Source organism: Papio anubis, chromosome 5 (genome assembly GCF_008728515.1).
Source record: "Papio anubis isolate 15944 chromosome 5, Panubis1.0, whole genome shotgun sequence".
Lineage (NCBI taxonomy): Eukaryota > Metazoa > Chordata > Mammalia > Primates > Cercopithecidae > Papio > Papio anubis.
This window is the reverse complement of record NC_044980.1, coordinates 144,195,298-144,212,863: the sequence shown is the minus strand read 5'-3', so window position 1 is coordinate 144,212,863 and position 17,566 is coordinate 144,195,298. Positions and strand designations below refer to the sequence as shown.

General features: G+C 44.3%; 1 protein-coding gene across 7 annotated transcripts in view; it reads right to left on the bottom strand.

The window, feature by feature from the left end:
* Nucleotides 1-1,035: 1,035 nt before the first annotated feature.
* Nucleotides 1,036-17,566, bottom strand: part of SLC36A1 (solute carrier family 36 member 1) — a 61,491-nt gene continuing 44,960 nt past the window's right edge. For 6 of the 7 annotated variants that reach the window (XM_009209430.4, XM_003900394.5, XM_031666554.1 and 3 more), the window contains one exon: nucleotides 1,036-8,837. In XM_009209430.4, coding sequence (XP_009207694.1) covers nucleotides 8,566-8,837 — 272 coding nt within the window. In that variant the 3' untranslated portion in view covers nucleotides 1,036-8,565. The remainder of the gene's footprint in view (nucleotides 8,838-17,566) is intronic. The other variant, XM_009209429.4, reaches the window with a different exon arrangement.

Below are 17,566 nucleotides of genomic sequence, written 5' to 3'. Positions count from 1 at the left end.
AAGGTGAGTGGATCACCTGAGATCAGGAGTTCAAGACCAGCCTGGCCAACATGGCAAAGCCCCCTCTCTACTAAAAGTACAAAAATCAGCTGGGCATGGTGGCACACACCTGTAGTCCCAGCTACTGAAGAGGCTAAGACAGGAGAATCACTTGAACCCAGGAGGCGGAGGTTGCAGTGAGCCAAGATGGTGCCACTGCATGCCAGCCTGGGTGACAGAGACTCTATCTCAAAAAACAAACAAACAAACAAAAACCCACAAGTAGTGGTAACAGCAAAGGCTGGCAAAGTTGCAGAGGAAATAGACCACTCATACATTGTTGCTAGAGTAGTAAAATGGTACAGTCATTCTGGAAAATGGTTTAGAAGTTCCTTTTAAAACTAATAATGGGGCTCACCATATGTATTAGTCCATTTTCACGCTGCTGATAAAGACATACCAGAGACTGGGCAATTTACAAAAGAAAGAGGTTTAATTGGATTTACAGTTCCACGTAGCTGAGGAGGCCTCACAATCATGGTGGAGGGCAAGGAGGAGCAGGTCACATCTTAAGTGGATGGCAGCAGGCAAAGAGAGAATGAGCGTGTGCAGGGAGACTCCCCTTTTTAAAACCATCAGACCTCGTCAGGCTTATTCACTATCACGAGAACAATGCAGGAAAGACATGCCCCCACAATTCAATCACCTCCCACCGGGTCCCTCCCACAACATGTGGAAACTCAAGATGAGATTTGCGTGGGGACACAGCCAAACCATATCACCATACAATTCAACAGTTGTGCTCCTGGGCATATATTCCAGAGAAATTAAAACTATTTTCATGCAGGAACACTTGCACAAATATTTATAGCACTTTATTTGTAATAACCAAATCTGGAAACGATGCACATTTCTTTCAGTGAGCGAATGGTTAAATATCAGTACCATGGAATCCTACTCAACAATAAAAAGAAACAAACTATTGATAAATGCAACAACTTAGATGAACATCAAGGAAATTATACTGAGTGAAAGAAGCCAACCCCAAAAAGATACATATGGCATAATTCAATTTATTGAATTATTATTATTTATTTCATGAATAACAAAATTATAGAGATGAAGAACAGATTCGTGGCTTTTGGGGAAGGTTAGGGATGTGGGGGACTGAAGGGAGTGGGTATTTATAAAGGGGTAGCATAAAGGAGTCTTGAGGTGATGATACAGTTAGGTATCTAGTTTGTGGTAGTGGTGTATACAAAGCTACTCATGATAAAACTGCATACAGCTATACACAAACACACAAACAAATGAGTATCTGTATAACTAACGAAATCTGCATCAGCTCTATGGATTGCGCCAATGTCAATTTCCTGGTTTCGATAATGTACTACAGTTATGCAAGATATTAACACTGGGAAGCCCAGCTGAAGGGTGCTCTGGACCTGGACCTCCCTCCTGTGCCTTTGACTCTTCCTGTAAATCTACAATTATTTTCCAATAAAAAACATATCAAAAGAAGTAGATGACTGAATTTTAAGAGGCAAAATATTTGAACAAATACTTCATTAAAAAGATAGGCCAATAAGCATGTAAAGAGGTGCAAAACATCACTAGTCATTGGGGAAATGCAAATTACAACTGCAATGAGATGCCACTTCACACCTATTAGAGGGCTAAAATTTAAAAGACCACAATATTAAGTATTGGTGAGGATATGGAGCAACTGTAACTGTTATACATTAGGAATCCAAAAGGGAACGGCCACTTTGGAAAACAATTTGCCGAAAGTTAACACACATTTCCCATACAACCCCATCATTTCACCTCTAGGTATTTACCCAAGAGAAATAAAAACATAGGTCTACACAAAGACCTGTACATAAGTATTTATAGCAGCTTTATTCATAATAGTAATTTTTTCATAATTAAGTATAGAGTATATTTGAGCCCAAAACTTGAGAATGGCCACTGGGGTGCACAGATTCAAGTTGCCCTCATAACATACTCTGATTAGCAGCAGTTACAAGTGAGTTTTAAGCAAGAAAGAAGAGGCAGTTTCTAAATTGTTTACCAGGAATTTACATTAAAATAACTAAGCCATAACAGCTAAAAATTTGAAGCAGCCTCAAAGACTATCAACTAATGAATGGATAAACAAATTATGGTTCACTCATGCAATGGATACTACTCAGCAATAAAAAGAATCAATTATGGATACATGTAACAACGTGGAGGAATATAAAAAAGCATGATTATGTTAAGTGAAAGAAACCAGACACAAAGGGCTGCATACGTAATGGTTTTATATGACATTCTAGAAAAGACAAAACTGGAGACAGAAAAAACACATTAGTAGCTGCCAGCAACTGAGTGGTGTGAGGATGGGATTGATTGCAAAGGGGCACAAGGGACTTTCTGGGGGCAAAGGAGATGGTCTGTATCTTGACTGAGATGGTGGTCACATGACTGTATGCAAAACACACTGAACTGTACATTTGAAAAGGTAGATCTAAATTTAATTACATGTAAATTTTACCCCATTTTTTTTTAAAGGAGACCAATGGCCAAGGGTCTAGTAAAGCATACCCATTAAAGACACACATAGTTCCTCAGCACAACCACAACAGGCTAAGTATGAGGAAGGCAACCTACATAGCAAAGAGCCCCAGGCTTAGGGTCCACTGTCACTCAGGTTTATGCCTCCAGTAGTAGTGCAATGGGCTTACCGGAGGGCCCTGGCTCTCTGGAAGAAGAGGTTACAGCCATTAGGTATAAATGTGAGCAGAAATAAAAACTTCAAGAGGTGGACAACCTAAAAGAGGATCGAGTGCTCTCCACAGAGGAAGTCAACAAGACATCAGTGCATGGACGGACAGCCAGAACAACAAGCAGAAGTACTTTGGAGTCCTGGTTTTCTACAAGTCAGCGAATATTTCAGAAAATGTTTAATAAGTCCTTTGTGATTATGACATATGGCACTTTACAACATTCTCTCTAACCCTCATGACAATTCCTCAAGGCAAACCTCCCCCTTGAGGTTGCAAGAAAGACACGCAGCCAGAGCCTTGGGAAACACTCAGGTTCTGGAACCAGAAGACTTGCATGTGTATCCTAATGCTACTACCTACTGGTGGGCAGCTTGGCATAGCTGCTAAATCTCTTTGACCTTCCTGTTCCAGAAATGATAATGACAATGAAAAAGACTATATGCCTGCCTTCCTCTCTTCGTAAAATATTATACTTTTAAGAGTGTTCCTTGAAGGCTCTGTTTTTAAACTTATACAAGTAAGTGTATTTCCCTGAGTTCTATGAGCTACTCTAGCAAATTAATCAAACCCCAAAACAGAGTCATGGGAACCCTGATTTACAATTTTTAGCCAGTCAGAAGCACAGGTAAACAACCTGGTACTTGCAATTGGCACTGGAAGTGGTGGTGGTGGTGAGGGGTGTCACTCTTGGGGACTGAGCCCTCATCCTGTGGGATCTGATGCCATCTCCAGGCAGGTGGTGTCAGAATTGAATTGGAGCACACCTGGCTAGTGTTTGCTGCAGAACTGATTGCATGTTTGCTGCAGAACTGATTGCGTGCTTGCTGGTGGGAACAAATTCCAAGTAATTTTTTTTTGGGGGAACCAATGTATTGAGAATAAACATTTTAAGCCTTAAGTGTGTTTTCCCACTCAGTGACAAAAAGGGAAGGGAAGGAGTGTCTTTTCCATTGTCCTGTCCTGAAATTAATCTCCACATTTCAAGAAAATTAAGTGTTACCTATTGTGTCAGATTTCTTCAGAGAAACAAAGCCAGTAGGAGATTTATATATACACACACATATATACATACACATATATGAATATAAATACACATAGAAAGACTGAGAGAGAGAGATCAAGGAACTGGCTCCCATGACTGTGTGAGCCGGCAAGTCTGCGAGTCACAGGGCAGGCCCGTAGGAGCTGATGCTGCAGTCTGGAGGCAGAATTTCTTCTCCAAGGAAACCTCAGCTTTGCTCTAAAGGCCTTTACACTGATTGAATGTGGCCCACCCACAATACTGAGAAAACCTCTTTTACTTAAAGGCAATTGATTATAGACATTAACCACATTTACAAAACACCTTTGCAGCAACACCTGGATTAGTGTTTGACTGAATTGTAAGTTGACACATATAAAACTGGCCATCACACCTGTCACGTGGGCTCATCTGCTATGCAAGGAGAGGGCTGAAAATTCTTACTCAAGTCTTCAAGAGAAGCGGAAGGAGGTTTAGGGAGGGGAGGATTGTCTAACAGAAAAAAACAAAAACACATTCCTGGTCCCTTTCTTCTTGGGCAACTCTTAATTCCATGGAAGGGTCTACTGCTTGTGCCACTCTCATATGAACTCTGTGGCATAAACCAGAAACATCTAACCCAGTATCTAGTCAAGGGATCTGAGTGATATAAAAAGGAAAAAAAAAAAGACACAGACAGCAACCTCTCAAAAATAAAAAATAAAATTCATTTATTGAAAAGAAAAAGCTTAACATATGATCCATGTGCAAACCCCCAAACAGGATCTATGAACTCTGGCATGATCCACATCCACGCAGGCACGTAACATACACAGTACTGTCTAGTTAGCAACACCTACGGATTGGTTGATTTTCTTCACACACCATTGACATGTTTTACAATAGAGTTACCAATTTTATTACCCACTGAAAGAACATAGCTTCCCCAGAATCACTTTGATTTAAACCAAGTAACACAGTGAATGACAGGCACCCTGTACCTATATCTCCTACCTTCCTTACTCTGATAACCTCTTATCAGCACCATTTATGTCCTCTGGCCAGGGAATGACTCAGTGGCACAAAGGAAAGAGAAGAAATGTTACAGGCTGATATTGTTGGGGCAAATAGCCTTGCAACCAGTCGAATTTACTGTCTAAAAGTATTAACCGTAATTTCAAAGACAAACCACACCCCTTCCTTTTCCCCTAATGGCCTCAGAGATCTGTAATGTACTTTGGAAAATTAACTTCTAAGGCAGACTGGAAGCCAGCCTCAAGTCCTGCCACTTGGACTCTGTGTCTTCTCTTTGAGGAAGCAGCATTGAGGAAGCAGCATTGTGGACCCAGTGGGGGCAGATGCTGAAGCTTGCCTTAACATCTCAGCAGCTACAAAATAAAATCCACTGATACAGAAACCCTTGCTGTGAGCAGTGAGGACAGAGAGCTGTAAACAGACATAAATTGAGATTTTTGCACTTCCGAAAAATATGAGGTGAACATTCGTGCTAAACAGAGATAATGTTCTAGGAAGGGAGAAATCTGAGAAGAGAAAAGTAAGATGAGAGATGAGAGAGAAGAAACATGATTTTTCGAATGCACTTGTTTAGGATCAACACTTTAAGACTATCGATAAAACTATAAATTTCCTGGGGATAGACAGTGAGCAGTGAGCATCAGCCAATGAATCCAGCTGCAGAGGAGAAATGGAAGAGGGCGGCTGAAGTGAAATGACACACATTCACACGTATCTCGCCAGGGCTTGTGCAGATGAAGGGATCTTAGCAGCTGGACAGCAGCACAACATAAATAATGCCACTTGTGAATGGTGACAACTGCTAGGCAGAGTGAACAGAAGATGCCAGCTCACACTCTTCCCAGCAAGTGTCTGCATTTAGCAGGAGGTGCACTGCCCACTGAGAGCTGGAAGCCTGCTCCCAACAGCAGCATTTGGAGGAGAGAACCACCAAGGGGCTCTGAGAAAGCTACCTCTGGCTTGGGGAAATTGGGGTGACAGGAGCAGGGTCACAAAGCTCAAGAGTATCTGGCTGGGAAATCCCACGGCTCCCCTTTGCTCCAGCAGATGCAGCCTCACACTCCTGAAAGCCTTTGCTCTGTTGCTCTGTGATCGTGTTTCTACTTATTGTGGGAGGACACCAGGGAGGGTTCTCTGCTTCAAGAAGCCCTTTGGGCTGCATAAGAGATTCTGGGCTGGCTGAGGGCTGCTTGCATAAGAGGAGGAAGGGCTTCCTCCCACTACTACTGACTGGCTGATCCTTTGCTTGATGCCTAACAGCTGTGCACCTGCACAGCCAGGAAGGTCCTCCAGCTGGAGTGCCCTTCCTGGGTCTTCTGGAAGAGCCACGCAATCAGTCTGTCAGTGTAGCAGGAACACAAGCCAGAGATCAAACAGGCAATAACAAATTGGCTTCCAGAAATCCTAAAGCTACAGCCAACTCTCCTACATACCGTGTTCTCACAGCCAAGCAGCAATAGCCTGCATCTTGCTAAGAGCTGGGGGACCCCCAGGATTCTCCCATCCAGTCCTCAGGTGCCAACATCACAGTCCCAATCTCAGAACTCGGCTGGGCAGGATGGCCTCTAGCAGCTCTGAGTAAACAGAAACATCCACCAAGGAGGACATGGGCAGGACACAGGCCTGGCCCTCCAGGTGGCCTCTACCTTCTCACTGAGACCACTCTTAGCACCGCTGGGGAAGACAGCTAAGGTAGTGGCTGGGCTGCCAGAGCCCGAACTTGGAACCAGGAGATGACAGTTTCCGAGCCCACTTTGGTAACTTCTAAACCTGAGACTTCAGAAGACAGGGCCTCTGCTACTCCCAGCTAGATTCGTGGTCACATAGCACCTGTTAAGAGTCCACCATAGAACAGAAAGGGTGGTGAAAAGCATCCTTCTCCTAAGGAAGAACAAGTCAACAATGACGGCATGTTCTTAAGTTAACAAATTATTAGGTAGGTGGGGAGTCACTACAATGAGAGTCCACTTTTCCCATCCCTTCACCTGGAAGTCAGCTCTCCTGGCTTTGGAACAGAAGAGACAGAAAAAACTGGGGCCATGTGGCTGGGTCACAGCCCTTATGAGCTTTAGGTGAAACACAGAAGCAAAACCCCTGATACATTTTTGCTGCTCTCCTTCAACCAACTTTCAGAGTGAACTGTATCTGCAGTGAAGCAAGAGCCTGGTGACGGAACAGAGGAGACAAGGGGTCTGGTCTGTTACTTACACAGGAACACACACACACACACACACTGTGCACACACACACACAGCTAAAGAGGGGAAACTCATCAATGGCCTTCTGAAATACTTTGTACACCAAGAGGAAAGAAGAGGCAGTCCACAGCAAGGCAATGTATCTTCCTCAGCCTTCTCTGAAGTTTGCTCCCAAATCTGAAGGCTGACCTTGAGGAGGGCCAACCTCAAGGCTGTTTGCGAAACCCAGGGAGGCATTCTGGGGGAAAGACAGGGCTCATAATTAGTGTTCAGTGGTTCCTTTCAAAGTCTAGGCCACAGAGGCAGTGTGGAGACGGGCACTGGTTCTGCCCTATTCCCCACTGATTGTAAACAACCAAGCACCGCGCGTAGTGTCAGACCAGCTGCTGTAAAGTCTATGAACTTAATGTCAAACTCTCTGTGCACACTGACCTCAGCTACTCATCCGTGGCAATAGAGCGGGTGTCGTCCCAGCACGATGGCAACTGAGCATTGCTGATCCTTTCACCTGGCATGGGCTGAGGCGGAAACATGGGCCTGCATGTACACAGCCCCATTTTATACGCCTCTCACTCAGCCACCCTTCCCTCGGCCCAGTGCACCCACACATTTCTGCAGTCCTTCAATGTCTTTTCAGTATGAAACCAGGCTGGTCAACAGGAGGCAAAATCTGCGCCTCCTCACCGAGGTACATTTTTAGATGATCCTGATTAAAACCTTTGCGTCCTCAGCCAAGAGTGCCGAGGACCACAGCAGACATCTCCTGGAGCGAGCTTCTTTTCAGCAGGAGAAGTTGAGTCAAAGTTTACTGAAGAAGAAGTCATTCGTAATAGCCCCAGATCTAGAGACAGTCTAAAAACAAAAATCTGATTTTAAATAAAAGATAAATATTTTCCGTTTAGACAACACTTCCTATGTTTTAAGAGCTAAAGCAACTAAGAATACAGTACTGTGACCCATCCTAAGGAATCCGCGGAAGAGACGCATTGCCTTAAGGGACACAGCAAGCCAGAGAGTCAAGATTAAAAACTCCAGTTTGGGGGGCCTGTTTCAAATGACCAGGTAGGTCCAGCCAGCCCCTGGAGACTCGGGTAGGAAGAATACTGAGATACAACATTTGGCAGAGAGATGAGAAAGAGGCCCAGCTTTACAAAGAGGGGGAGTTCCCAGTTATTTAATCTACGCCTAGACCAGAAAAGGTGAAAACATGAGGTGGGGGACACTAAAATTGTTAAATAAAGTGAACTGTGCAGTAAGAATGAATTGGGCGAGGCGCACCAGCAGCGGGGGAGGAAGGGAGGAAGGAGGAGGCATGATGAGGGGGAGCTGGAAAGGTCTGGGTGTAAATAGGTACAAGTAAGTGATGGCGGCCCTGTCACTAGTGGCACTTCTGCATGTCTGCCACCCCACTTCTCCCCTGCCCTCAGGTTACCTGGCCCGGGGTATCCAGGAGCCAGGCAGAGGGGTTCCCACACAGCAACCCTGATTTTCCTCAGAGCCTGGACCATACCTGAGGCTCTGGGGACAGGTAACGGGGGACACACGAGGCAGGGGTAGGCAGCTGCAGAGACGAACCCAGATCCCTATATGAAGGCACGGGTGGAATTGATGAAGATGGGAGCATTGCTTGGCTGAATCAGCTCATAGAGGGCCTCATAGGTCCCCACCACAAAGCCCACGAAGCCCAGGACGCTGATCAGGGCGTCCTTGAAGATGGTGAGGGGGCTCATGCCCTCTGAGTAGAAGGTGGTGACCTCCAGGAGCGGTGGGATGATGAGGGCCAGGGCGCTGCTGCTCACGGAGCCCACCAGGGAGATGACCAGGTCCAGGCGGGGGATGAGGATGGCCAAGATGCCTGCAGAAAGAGAGGACATGCCTGTTTAAGATGCCCAGAGCTGGGAGAGGTCTGTCTCCCTACTGTTGAGCAAATTCAGCATCTGTCCGTCTTCTAGGATTGAGAGCTCTAAGAAAACGCAGACATTATCCAGTTCAATCTCTGTGAAACAGATGCCCAGAAATGTGGAATAACTGGCGTCCCCCTGCAAGGTCAGCAGAACTGGGACTGGAACCTGGATCTTCTGGCTCCAGTCCCTGGGCTTTCAGCTTTTCCTGCTACAGCGCATGACTTCCATCTTTCTGCACAAAAGGAACCAAATTACGTTTCAGGGCAATCTGGTTTCTACCAAAGGAGGGAGGGTAGGGGGCAGAAAAGGAGGTGGACATTTCTGAGCAGCTGCTCATTTTCTTACCACTCAGGGAGACTCCAACACAAATATTTCTACTTGACTGACAAGAAACCAAATAGGAAAAGAAACCCCTCTTTCTGGAAAGACACCGTGATAAAACCGCATTTCACAGAGCATTTTCATACAGGTGAAAAAAAGCAGTTCTATCTGCAGGCTGACCCCTGGCAAAGCCCCACACAATGACCGTATCTCTGTGTCAGGACACCCACTGCCTCTCACATCTGAAACTCAGTCACGGGTTAGCAAGGAAGGAGGAACTGACGGAGACCAATGGTGCACTGCCGCAGGAGGTGCCATCAGCTTCCGTGCCATACCAACCATTGCCAATACTGCCAGACAGTGCTGCAAGCAGGAGGCTTCACCGAATTCAAGTATCCTAGTGCCCACTGACCCCATGCTTCCCATCTCACCGATCTTTCCACCAGGCAGGCAAAGGCCAGTGTTTCACAGGTTTATTGAGGGTTGTGGGCTCTGGACCTAGGTTCTTGTGTTCAGACCTTGGCTCTGCTGCTAATTAGCTGAATGACACTGGGGAAGGTATGGTACCTTTCTATTCCCCAGTTTTCTTGTTGGCAAAATGGGGATATTAACTGCTCCTATATCATAGAGATGTCATGATGGTCAAATGAGGTTATGCAGGTGCTTCACAAAAGGCCTGGTGTACAGTAGGGATGTCTTACATGTTAATGTTATCGTCATTAGTATTCATCTTTTTGGCCATGAAAAATGCATCCTGCTACAGCATGACTTCCTGTTAGTTACTAACCTGTCAGTAATCAAACGGAGTTTCACAGATTGTCTCTCCCACTGCTGGGCTACAGCTGGATGCTCCCAGCCTTGATGCAGACATCCAGAGCTTATCTACTACCTCACTGATTCCTACGAGAGGTTACCTTTTATATGAGAGGTTTGCTTCTAAGTTCATTTTGTAAGGCAAAAATGTAGTCAAGTCACTCTAAGAAGGCATCACCCTGGTGAGATTGCCAGGACGTCTGAGTCCAAGGCAGCCAATGTCTACATCGATCACTGCTTCTTTGGATGAGCACCAGAAGAAAGGATTGGATTGCATTTCAAGACCAGATTTTGTAAGAAACACTTTAAACTGAAATGTCTGAAGTTGATTTTTGTGGAGCCACAAAAACAAGCAAAATGCAATAGCACTCCCTGCAGTAAGATGAGAGGCATGTGGGAACCAGGACTTACCAGGTAATATGGTTTGGATATTTGTCCCCTCCAAATTTCATGTTGAAATATGATCCCCAATGTCAGAGGTGGGGCCTGGTGGGAAGAGTCGTGGGGGCAAATCCCTCATGAATGACTTGGTGCCCTCCCCAAGACAGCTGTTGTTTAAAACAGCCTGGTATCTCCCTTATCCTTGCTCCCTATCTTGCCATGTGAGACCTGCTCCCGCTTTGCCTTCTGCCATGATTAGAAGCTTCCTGGGGCCCTCACCAGAAGCAGATGCTGGCATCACACTTCCTGTACAGCCTGCAGAGCCATGAGCCAAAATAAACCTCTTTTCTGTATAAATTACCCAGTCTCAGGTGCTTCTTTATAACAATGCAAATGGACTCACACACCAGGGAAAGAGTGGATTCATGCCTCCTGCCTCACACCTACCCTGGAGCTGTGCTATCCAACACAGTAGCCACTAGCCACGGATGGCTATTTACATTGAAATGAATTAAAATGAAATGAATCCTGTTCTTCATTCACACTAGCCACATTTCAAAGTCTCAACTACCACTGGTGCCTAGTGGCTGCTGCAATGGACAGCACACACACAGGACATTTCCATCACTGCAGAATGTCTAGTGGTACCCAGCAGACAGCACTGCTAAGCACTCACTAGTGAAGGTGAATCTGCCTCTGTTTCACAGGTATGTAACTCCACAAAATTACTACAGTCCTATGGAAAGAGAGGCCCAGAGGGTGTAAACGACAGGAAGCAACAGAGCTGGGAACAGGATCCAGGACCTCAAGCCCCTGAGCCATAACCTCACAGACCTGATGGGCAAGGAAATGCAGAGGGAAGGGAGACAGGGAGTCTGGCAGATCAGTGGCAGGATTCTGTCTGTGAGGAAATGGGAGGCAGATACCCAGGCTAGCTTTCCCAGGGACGCACCACGGGCGTGGTGGAGAATCCAGCACACGATCAGCCCTGACCTCTTTCTGCTTTGTCAAGTGGAATTGGACAAGGGATTCAAAGCCTGACAGCAAAGGGGCACAAGGATATTGAGTCTCAGATCCACCTCTGCCACAGTGTTATATACTCTGGAGCAGTTCTTCATCTTTCCTTCTTCTATTAATCAACCATAACGGCAATTCTCATTAACATCTTCACTGATCTCAAGGCTTTGAGAAGTGTGCAAAAAGTTTAGGTTTTTAATTTCCCTGCAACTCAAAAATAGTATGTTTTTAGCCCTTCGCTGCTTCTAAATAGAGTTGGTGACATCTCCCAAACCTTGAGGGTTGAATATGGAGAAAATTAGAGGTAAAATTGTAGGCTGATGACAAAACAGCATTCTCATCACAGGTCATCTAACGCTCAACAAAAGAGCTGGTCTACTGTGGTACCGACACCAAGACACTTGCTCTCTGTGGGGTCTGGGTCTCCCTGCCTAATGTCACCCTCGCAGTGATGGCGCCAGGTGTTACTGTGGGGTGGAAACTGCACGGAGGAAACAGTTGGGAGAACTGAGCCCCAGGGAGAGGGTGGTATAGGAATGGGTGTAGGCTCTGGATTTGGAATGCCCAGGCTCCAACCTCAGCTCTACCACTCAGTGGCTAGTTACCTAAACTCTTTGAGACTCATTTCCCCAACTACTAAACAGGATGGTCAAATGATATCACTCATGTAAAGAAATCAGAGCTCTAAAAACCAGTAATAAATACTTCAATATTATCACTAGTCCCTGCTCCATAACAAGCTGAGTGGCACAGGGCAAATCAGCTTACTATTCTGAGCCTCAGTTCATTCATTTACCTGTGAAATGTGGTAACTGCGTGATGTCTGAAGTCTCGCCCAACTCTGAAATTCTAAGGACTATACATTCCAGTGTTAGTCACTTAGGACTGTGTTCTGGGATATGTTCCTCACCTCACTGACACCTGGGAAGCACCACATCCTGCCTGAAGGTGGCGCAGCGAAGTGATGGGGCTCCTTTCCCGGAACACATGGCTTGCCCAAAAGGGAGCTTCTAAGCCACTTGGTTCCGTATGAATAAAGGAAGTGTGAGTTTTTCTTCAGTCCCAGCCACACGAGCATCTCCACAAATGCTGAAGTCCGCTCAAGAGACAGGAGGCCTTTATTATCAGAGAAAATGAGTCCCTGGCAGGAGACAAATCAGAGCCTCTCCCAGCCCTGAGAGTCTGTCATCTCCCCACCCTCTCCCATACTGACCTAGCAGGACATATGGGCACTTCATGACAGTTAAGTGGAGTCAGAGAGATGCTCCACTCTGTGGCGAGAGTTAAGTGGAAACAGATACAGAAGCTTGGGATCAGAATTTTTCCTCTGATTGGACAAAGATCTTCTGCTTCGTCATGATATTTTATAAGTAATCTAAAAACTTGTTCTTGTTTTCACCACTATATAAGATAAATATGCCTAATAAAAATATCCTTAGTAGAGATTTTAAGAACATTTCTCTCCTCTTAAAGCCAGGATCACAGGGCTACAAAGGGAAGTCCCTCTTCCTGTCCTAGCTGAACCACATACCACCACTGAACCCTACACAAAGCGTGACACCGCAGAGGACAAGAGCAAGCCTCCCACTAACATGAAGTGGGAAGAAGAGAAGGATGTCCAAACCAAATCTGTATCAGCAGCTCCCAGGGTTCAACAGCACGGGTATCTGTTTTGCCACCATGGAAAATGACTTTAACTCCAGAAGCAGCAATTGACTACTCAGACATGTGGGGCAAATAAAACCCCTTCTGGCACTAAATGTGTTCTGTGAGTTAAAGTGCCTACAAAGAGAAACTCAACAAGGTAGAGATCTCAGGAAGCAGCCAGCCAGGAATACCCCTCTCCCAACTCTCCCCTAATCCCTGCACCTCCCCACACGAAAAGACCCCAGCCCAGACAAAGAGGAAGACATTTGTATAACAAACTCAGTTATACACTTCTCGGCAGCAGCTCAGCTGTGGCATGTACCAAAGAGGGGACAGAGGCCAACCTCAGCTCAGCCACACGATTAGTCAAGAGGGCTCCAACAGTATTACAAAACGTCTTCCCTTCGGGTGAAGAGACACGAAGAATATGAACTTTTAAACTGCTGAAGCAACATAAGGCCAACAGTCATGTTCACAGAAGGAACTGGATTCTGGAGCCTGTGGTTTTGAACCAGCATCAGAAAGAGCTGACTTATGCACAAGACAAGAGCAAAGCACTGAAAAGAACAAACACACACTTACGAAATACGCTGGCCATTTACAGCTCTTGTGCTGGGAGCTCTTGCTGCTATTTTACTACGATCAAAGTTCTTAAAACCTACCATGTTACTTTTAAATGTCTATAAATATGCCTTTAAAATTCACAATAATCTTGGACAGAATACAAAATTTGACTTAGTGGGGGTATAAATTTTAAAAATATGAAAGCAAGGGAAACAACCTCCATGTCTAACATTAAAGGAGTACCTTAGTTAATATGATCCACCAATACAGTGAAATACCATGAGGTCATGAAAATATTACTGAAAGATACGAATATTCGTGATATAAAATTAAACAAAATGTGGAAGACAAAGTTATGTGTAAACTACAATGGCAACTATTTTTACAATGAACGCATGAGGATTAAGACACAGAAGATACAATGCAAAAAATACATTACTTTGTTAAATTGGTAGAATATTGGAATTTCTTCTTCTTTTATTCCCAAATGTTTTTACATTGACTTTCTTTTTTTTAGAGTAATATTTGTGTAGAAATTTAAAATCAAGTGCAAAGCATCTGCACAGAATCACAGAATTTTGGAGTTCAGAGAAACCTTGGAGATCAGACACCCGTCCTATCTTACAGTTGAGGACCCTGAGGCCTTGTGAGGGTTCCTGGAGGGGGGCCAGGGTTACACAGCTAATGAATGATACTGCTCTTCTTCACTGTAGCTGCAAGACTAAAAAGTGTGAAAGGCCCAAAGGTACTAAGAAGCTACTCTGTTTGGACCTGGAAGCTTCATCCTCTAAAAATCTGACTGCTTGGAATGTTTTGCAGCTCTGCATTCCAGTCTGAACAGGCTTCTTGAATGATGCGATTTTATGTAATTATATCTTCAGAAATAGGTTTCTGAAATTTTCATAGCAAACTGAAGTAAAATGTGTCACATGGCAAATGCCACAGAGAATCAGTATGAATCACTGAAGGATGGATGGGTTATTGCTCCAAAGAAATCTAAAAAACCATTGATCCTACAACTCCAGACTCAACCAGATGGGGCCAGCCTCTTCCACACAAGGTCTGGACATAAGGTGACCTGCTAAGTCTGCATTTCCAAAAATTTGGGCTGGAAGTAGATACTGTCCAATATGAAATCATAACGAAATGAGCATTATTCTATGAAGTACTTGTTTTCCCTCCCCCTCTTCTCCAACAGTTTGAAATTAAGCATCACAAAGTCTGTATCAGCCATAGTAATCTTTGGAGGATGGGAGAGAGTGGGGAGAAAGTTGAATTCCAAGAAGGCAAAAAAAATGAAACTACACCAAATTCCTCCTGTTCCCCTTGGAGGGTGAAGAGGAGGAGGAAAAGTTGTGGAAAAGATAGGAAAACACCAGAAATAGCAATAAAAGAAGCTGCTGTTAAAATGTATGAGTATAAATGAAAAACATCAATTAAAGATCTAAAATCACATACTAATCAACGGTGCTGAAAGATCTGAAAGAACAGAAAAGCAAGAACAAAATGAACTTGCATGAATACATTTAAGTTGCTGCTACCATGAAAGGCCTCTACTGTGTCCCACAATTACTTCAAAGTCTCCAAGGAAGGTGAGAGAGGCGAGTGCTCTCAGAGATAAAGGGGGCTGCCTTTTTGAACAGGATGACATGCAATGCTAAGTCACAGCAGATCATAGAAGGGAAAAACAACGGCACACACTAGAAGACCAAAAACAGCCGTGTCTTCTGAGCATCGTGCTGTTGAAGGGAGATGAGACTCACAGACAGGGCCAGGAAAAGTGAAGCAAAATCCAAGAGGCATCTAAGGATAACATGAGGTCTGTGAATCAGAGACTACTGTCTCCTGTGGGGTGCTGCAGAAATAAACCTGGCAGGAAGTGTGGCATATGCTACAGGGAGGCTGAGTCAGGCTGCAGGGGAAAACTGGGCAGGGAGAGGAGCCAGGCTCCTGTCACTGCCCCAGCTCAATAGGCAGGGAGGAGAAGCTGTTTAGTCAGGAAGGCACGTTTTACCTAGAGAGACCTACTTTTTCTGGAGGGAACACTTTGGAGAAAAGCAAATTATTTGAACCAACCACATGCTTTCTTCCAGTGCCCTTTAGATTTAAGAATTGGGCCCTGAAATGTCCATCAGTGACAGATTGGATTAAGAAAATGTGGCACATATACACCATGGAATACTATGCAGCCATAAAAAAGGATGAGTTTGTGTCCTTTGTAGGGACATGGATGCAGCTGGAATCCATCATTCTTAGCAAACTATCACAAGAACAGAAAACCAAACACCGCATGTTCTCACTCATAGGTGGGAACTGAGCAATGAGATCACTTGGACTCGGGAAGGGGAACATCACACACCGGGGTCTGTCATGGGGAGCGGGGAGGGGGGAGGGATTGCACTGGGAGTTATACCTGATGTAAATGACGAGTTGATGGGTGCAGCACACCAACATGGCACGGGTATACATGTGTAACAAACCTGCACGTTATGCACATGTACCCTACAACTTAAAGTATAATAATAATAAATAAATTAAAAAAAAAAAAAAAGAATTAGGCCCTGAGAGTTTACATGATAAATACGGTACATGTGAAAGCTGTCTCCTCAGCACTTAGAGCTACTCCATCCACGGCGGAAATATACACCTTAGAATCAAAGCATGGAGAGTTACTGGCACAAGACAGGACTAAAATCTGGAATCCAAACATCCCATCTTAGCAGTACACATTAAGGCAATCTACTAGAAAAGCAGGATACATCATGTTCCTTCTTTTTCAGTCACTGTGGGAAGAGCAGCCGGCTTTCAACAGCCCTGGGCCCTGGATTAGCAGCTGTGTGGGCTGTTTCTATAGGCTGGTCTAGGAGAGGGCCTGAAAGAATGACTAAGAGCAAATGCTAGACAACATTCCCATCTTTCATCCTTAAAACAGTCAACCCTAATTAGAATTTTAAAAATCATATGGATCTATTTTTATTCCAAAGACAGAGGCTCAGACTGAATAATTTAAGAAAATTCTCGGGGAAGTCTCAATATAATAAGCAAAGAGGTTCTTGTTAAAAAGAAAACCAAAAAACAAAACAAAACAAAACAAAAAACAAATAGAGCCAAAAAGAGGAATCTGTGCTTTAAGCATTTCAATTTGGAAAACAATTGCAAATCTCTTAGAAACTTAAATTCACTATTATAGACCAATTTGCTCCGGGGTTCTCTAGTCTACCAACTCACAAAAGCTACAAAAAAAAAATTTTTACTTTTATTTTCTAAATGTCACCAGTTTTCAACCACAGCAAACAGAAGGATAGCCTGTCTTTTAACTTACACTCCTTGGAACGGGGCTGAGAGAAGAAGAAGAAAACACAAGTGATCAATCAAATACCTAGGTTAATCAGTAGAAATTTTCTGAAACATATTTAGTAAGACCGACATTTAAAAATGTGTAGAATACTATCCTACAGGCTCTAAAGGAAATCTAAGGAGTAACTTGTCACACTGGAAAAACAACAATTCGAAAAAACAAATAAGTACCCTTCATCAAAGTAACTTATACTCATTACAGATACGGGTTAAATGGCTTTCAGACCCTTACCTTATTTAATATGGGATAGTAGTTGTATGTCTTTACTCTGAATGATAACCATCTCCACAGCATTTCATACCCTATCTATAAATAAAAACCATCTCCACAGCATTTCATACCCTATCTATAAATAAACCACTGTCCTCATTCCCATGTTCTTTAGAGTACATATGTAATTAACTCACTTCCCCATCTGGAGGTGCCTCAACTCTGAAAGCGAGGCCATGGGCCAGGTTCTCTGCTCACAAACATAGGCAGTATATGTCAAAAGACACATACTGTCTTTTCTCACGCACGCCCTGGAGACTGGGTGCCCTTTAGGGAAAAACAAGCAAGGCAATTATCGTCTTCTACTCA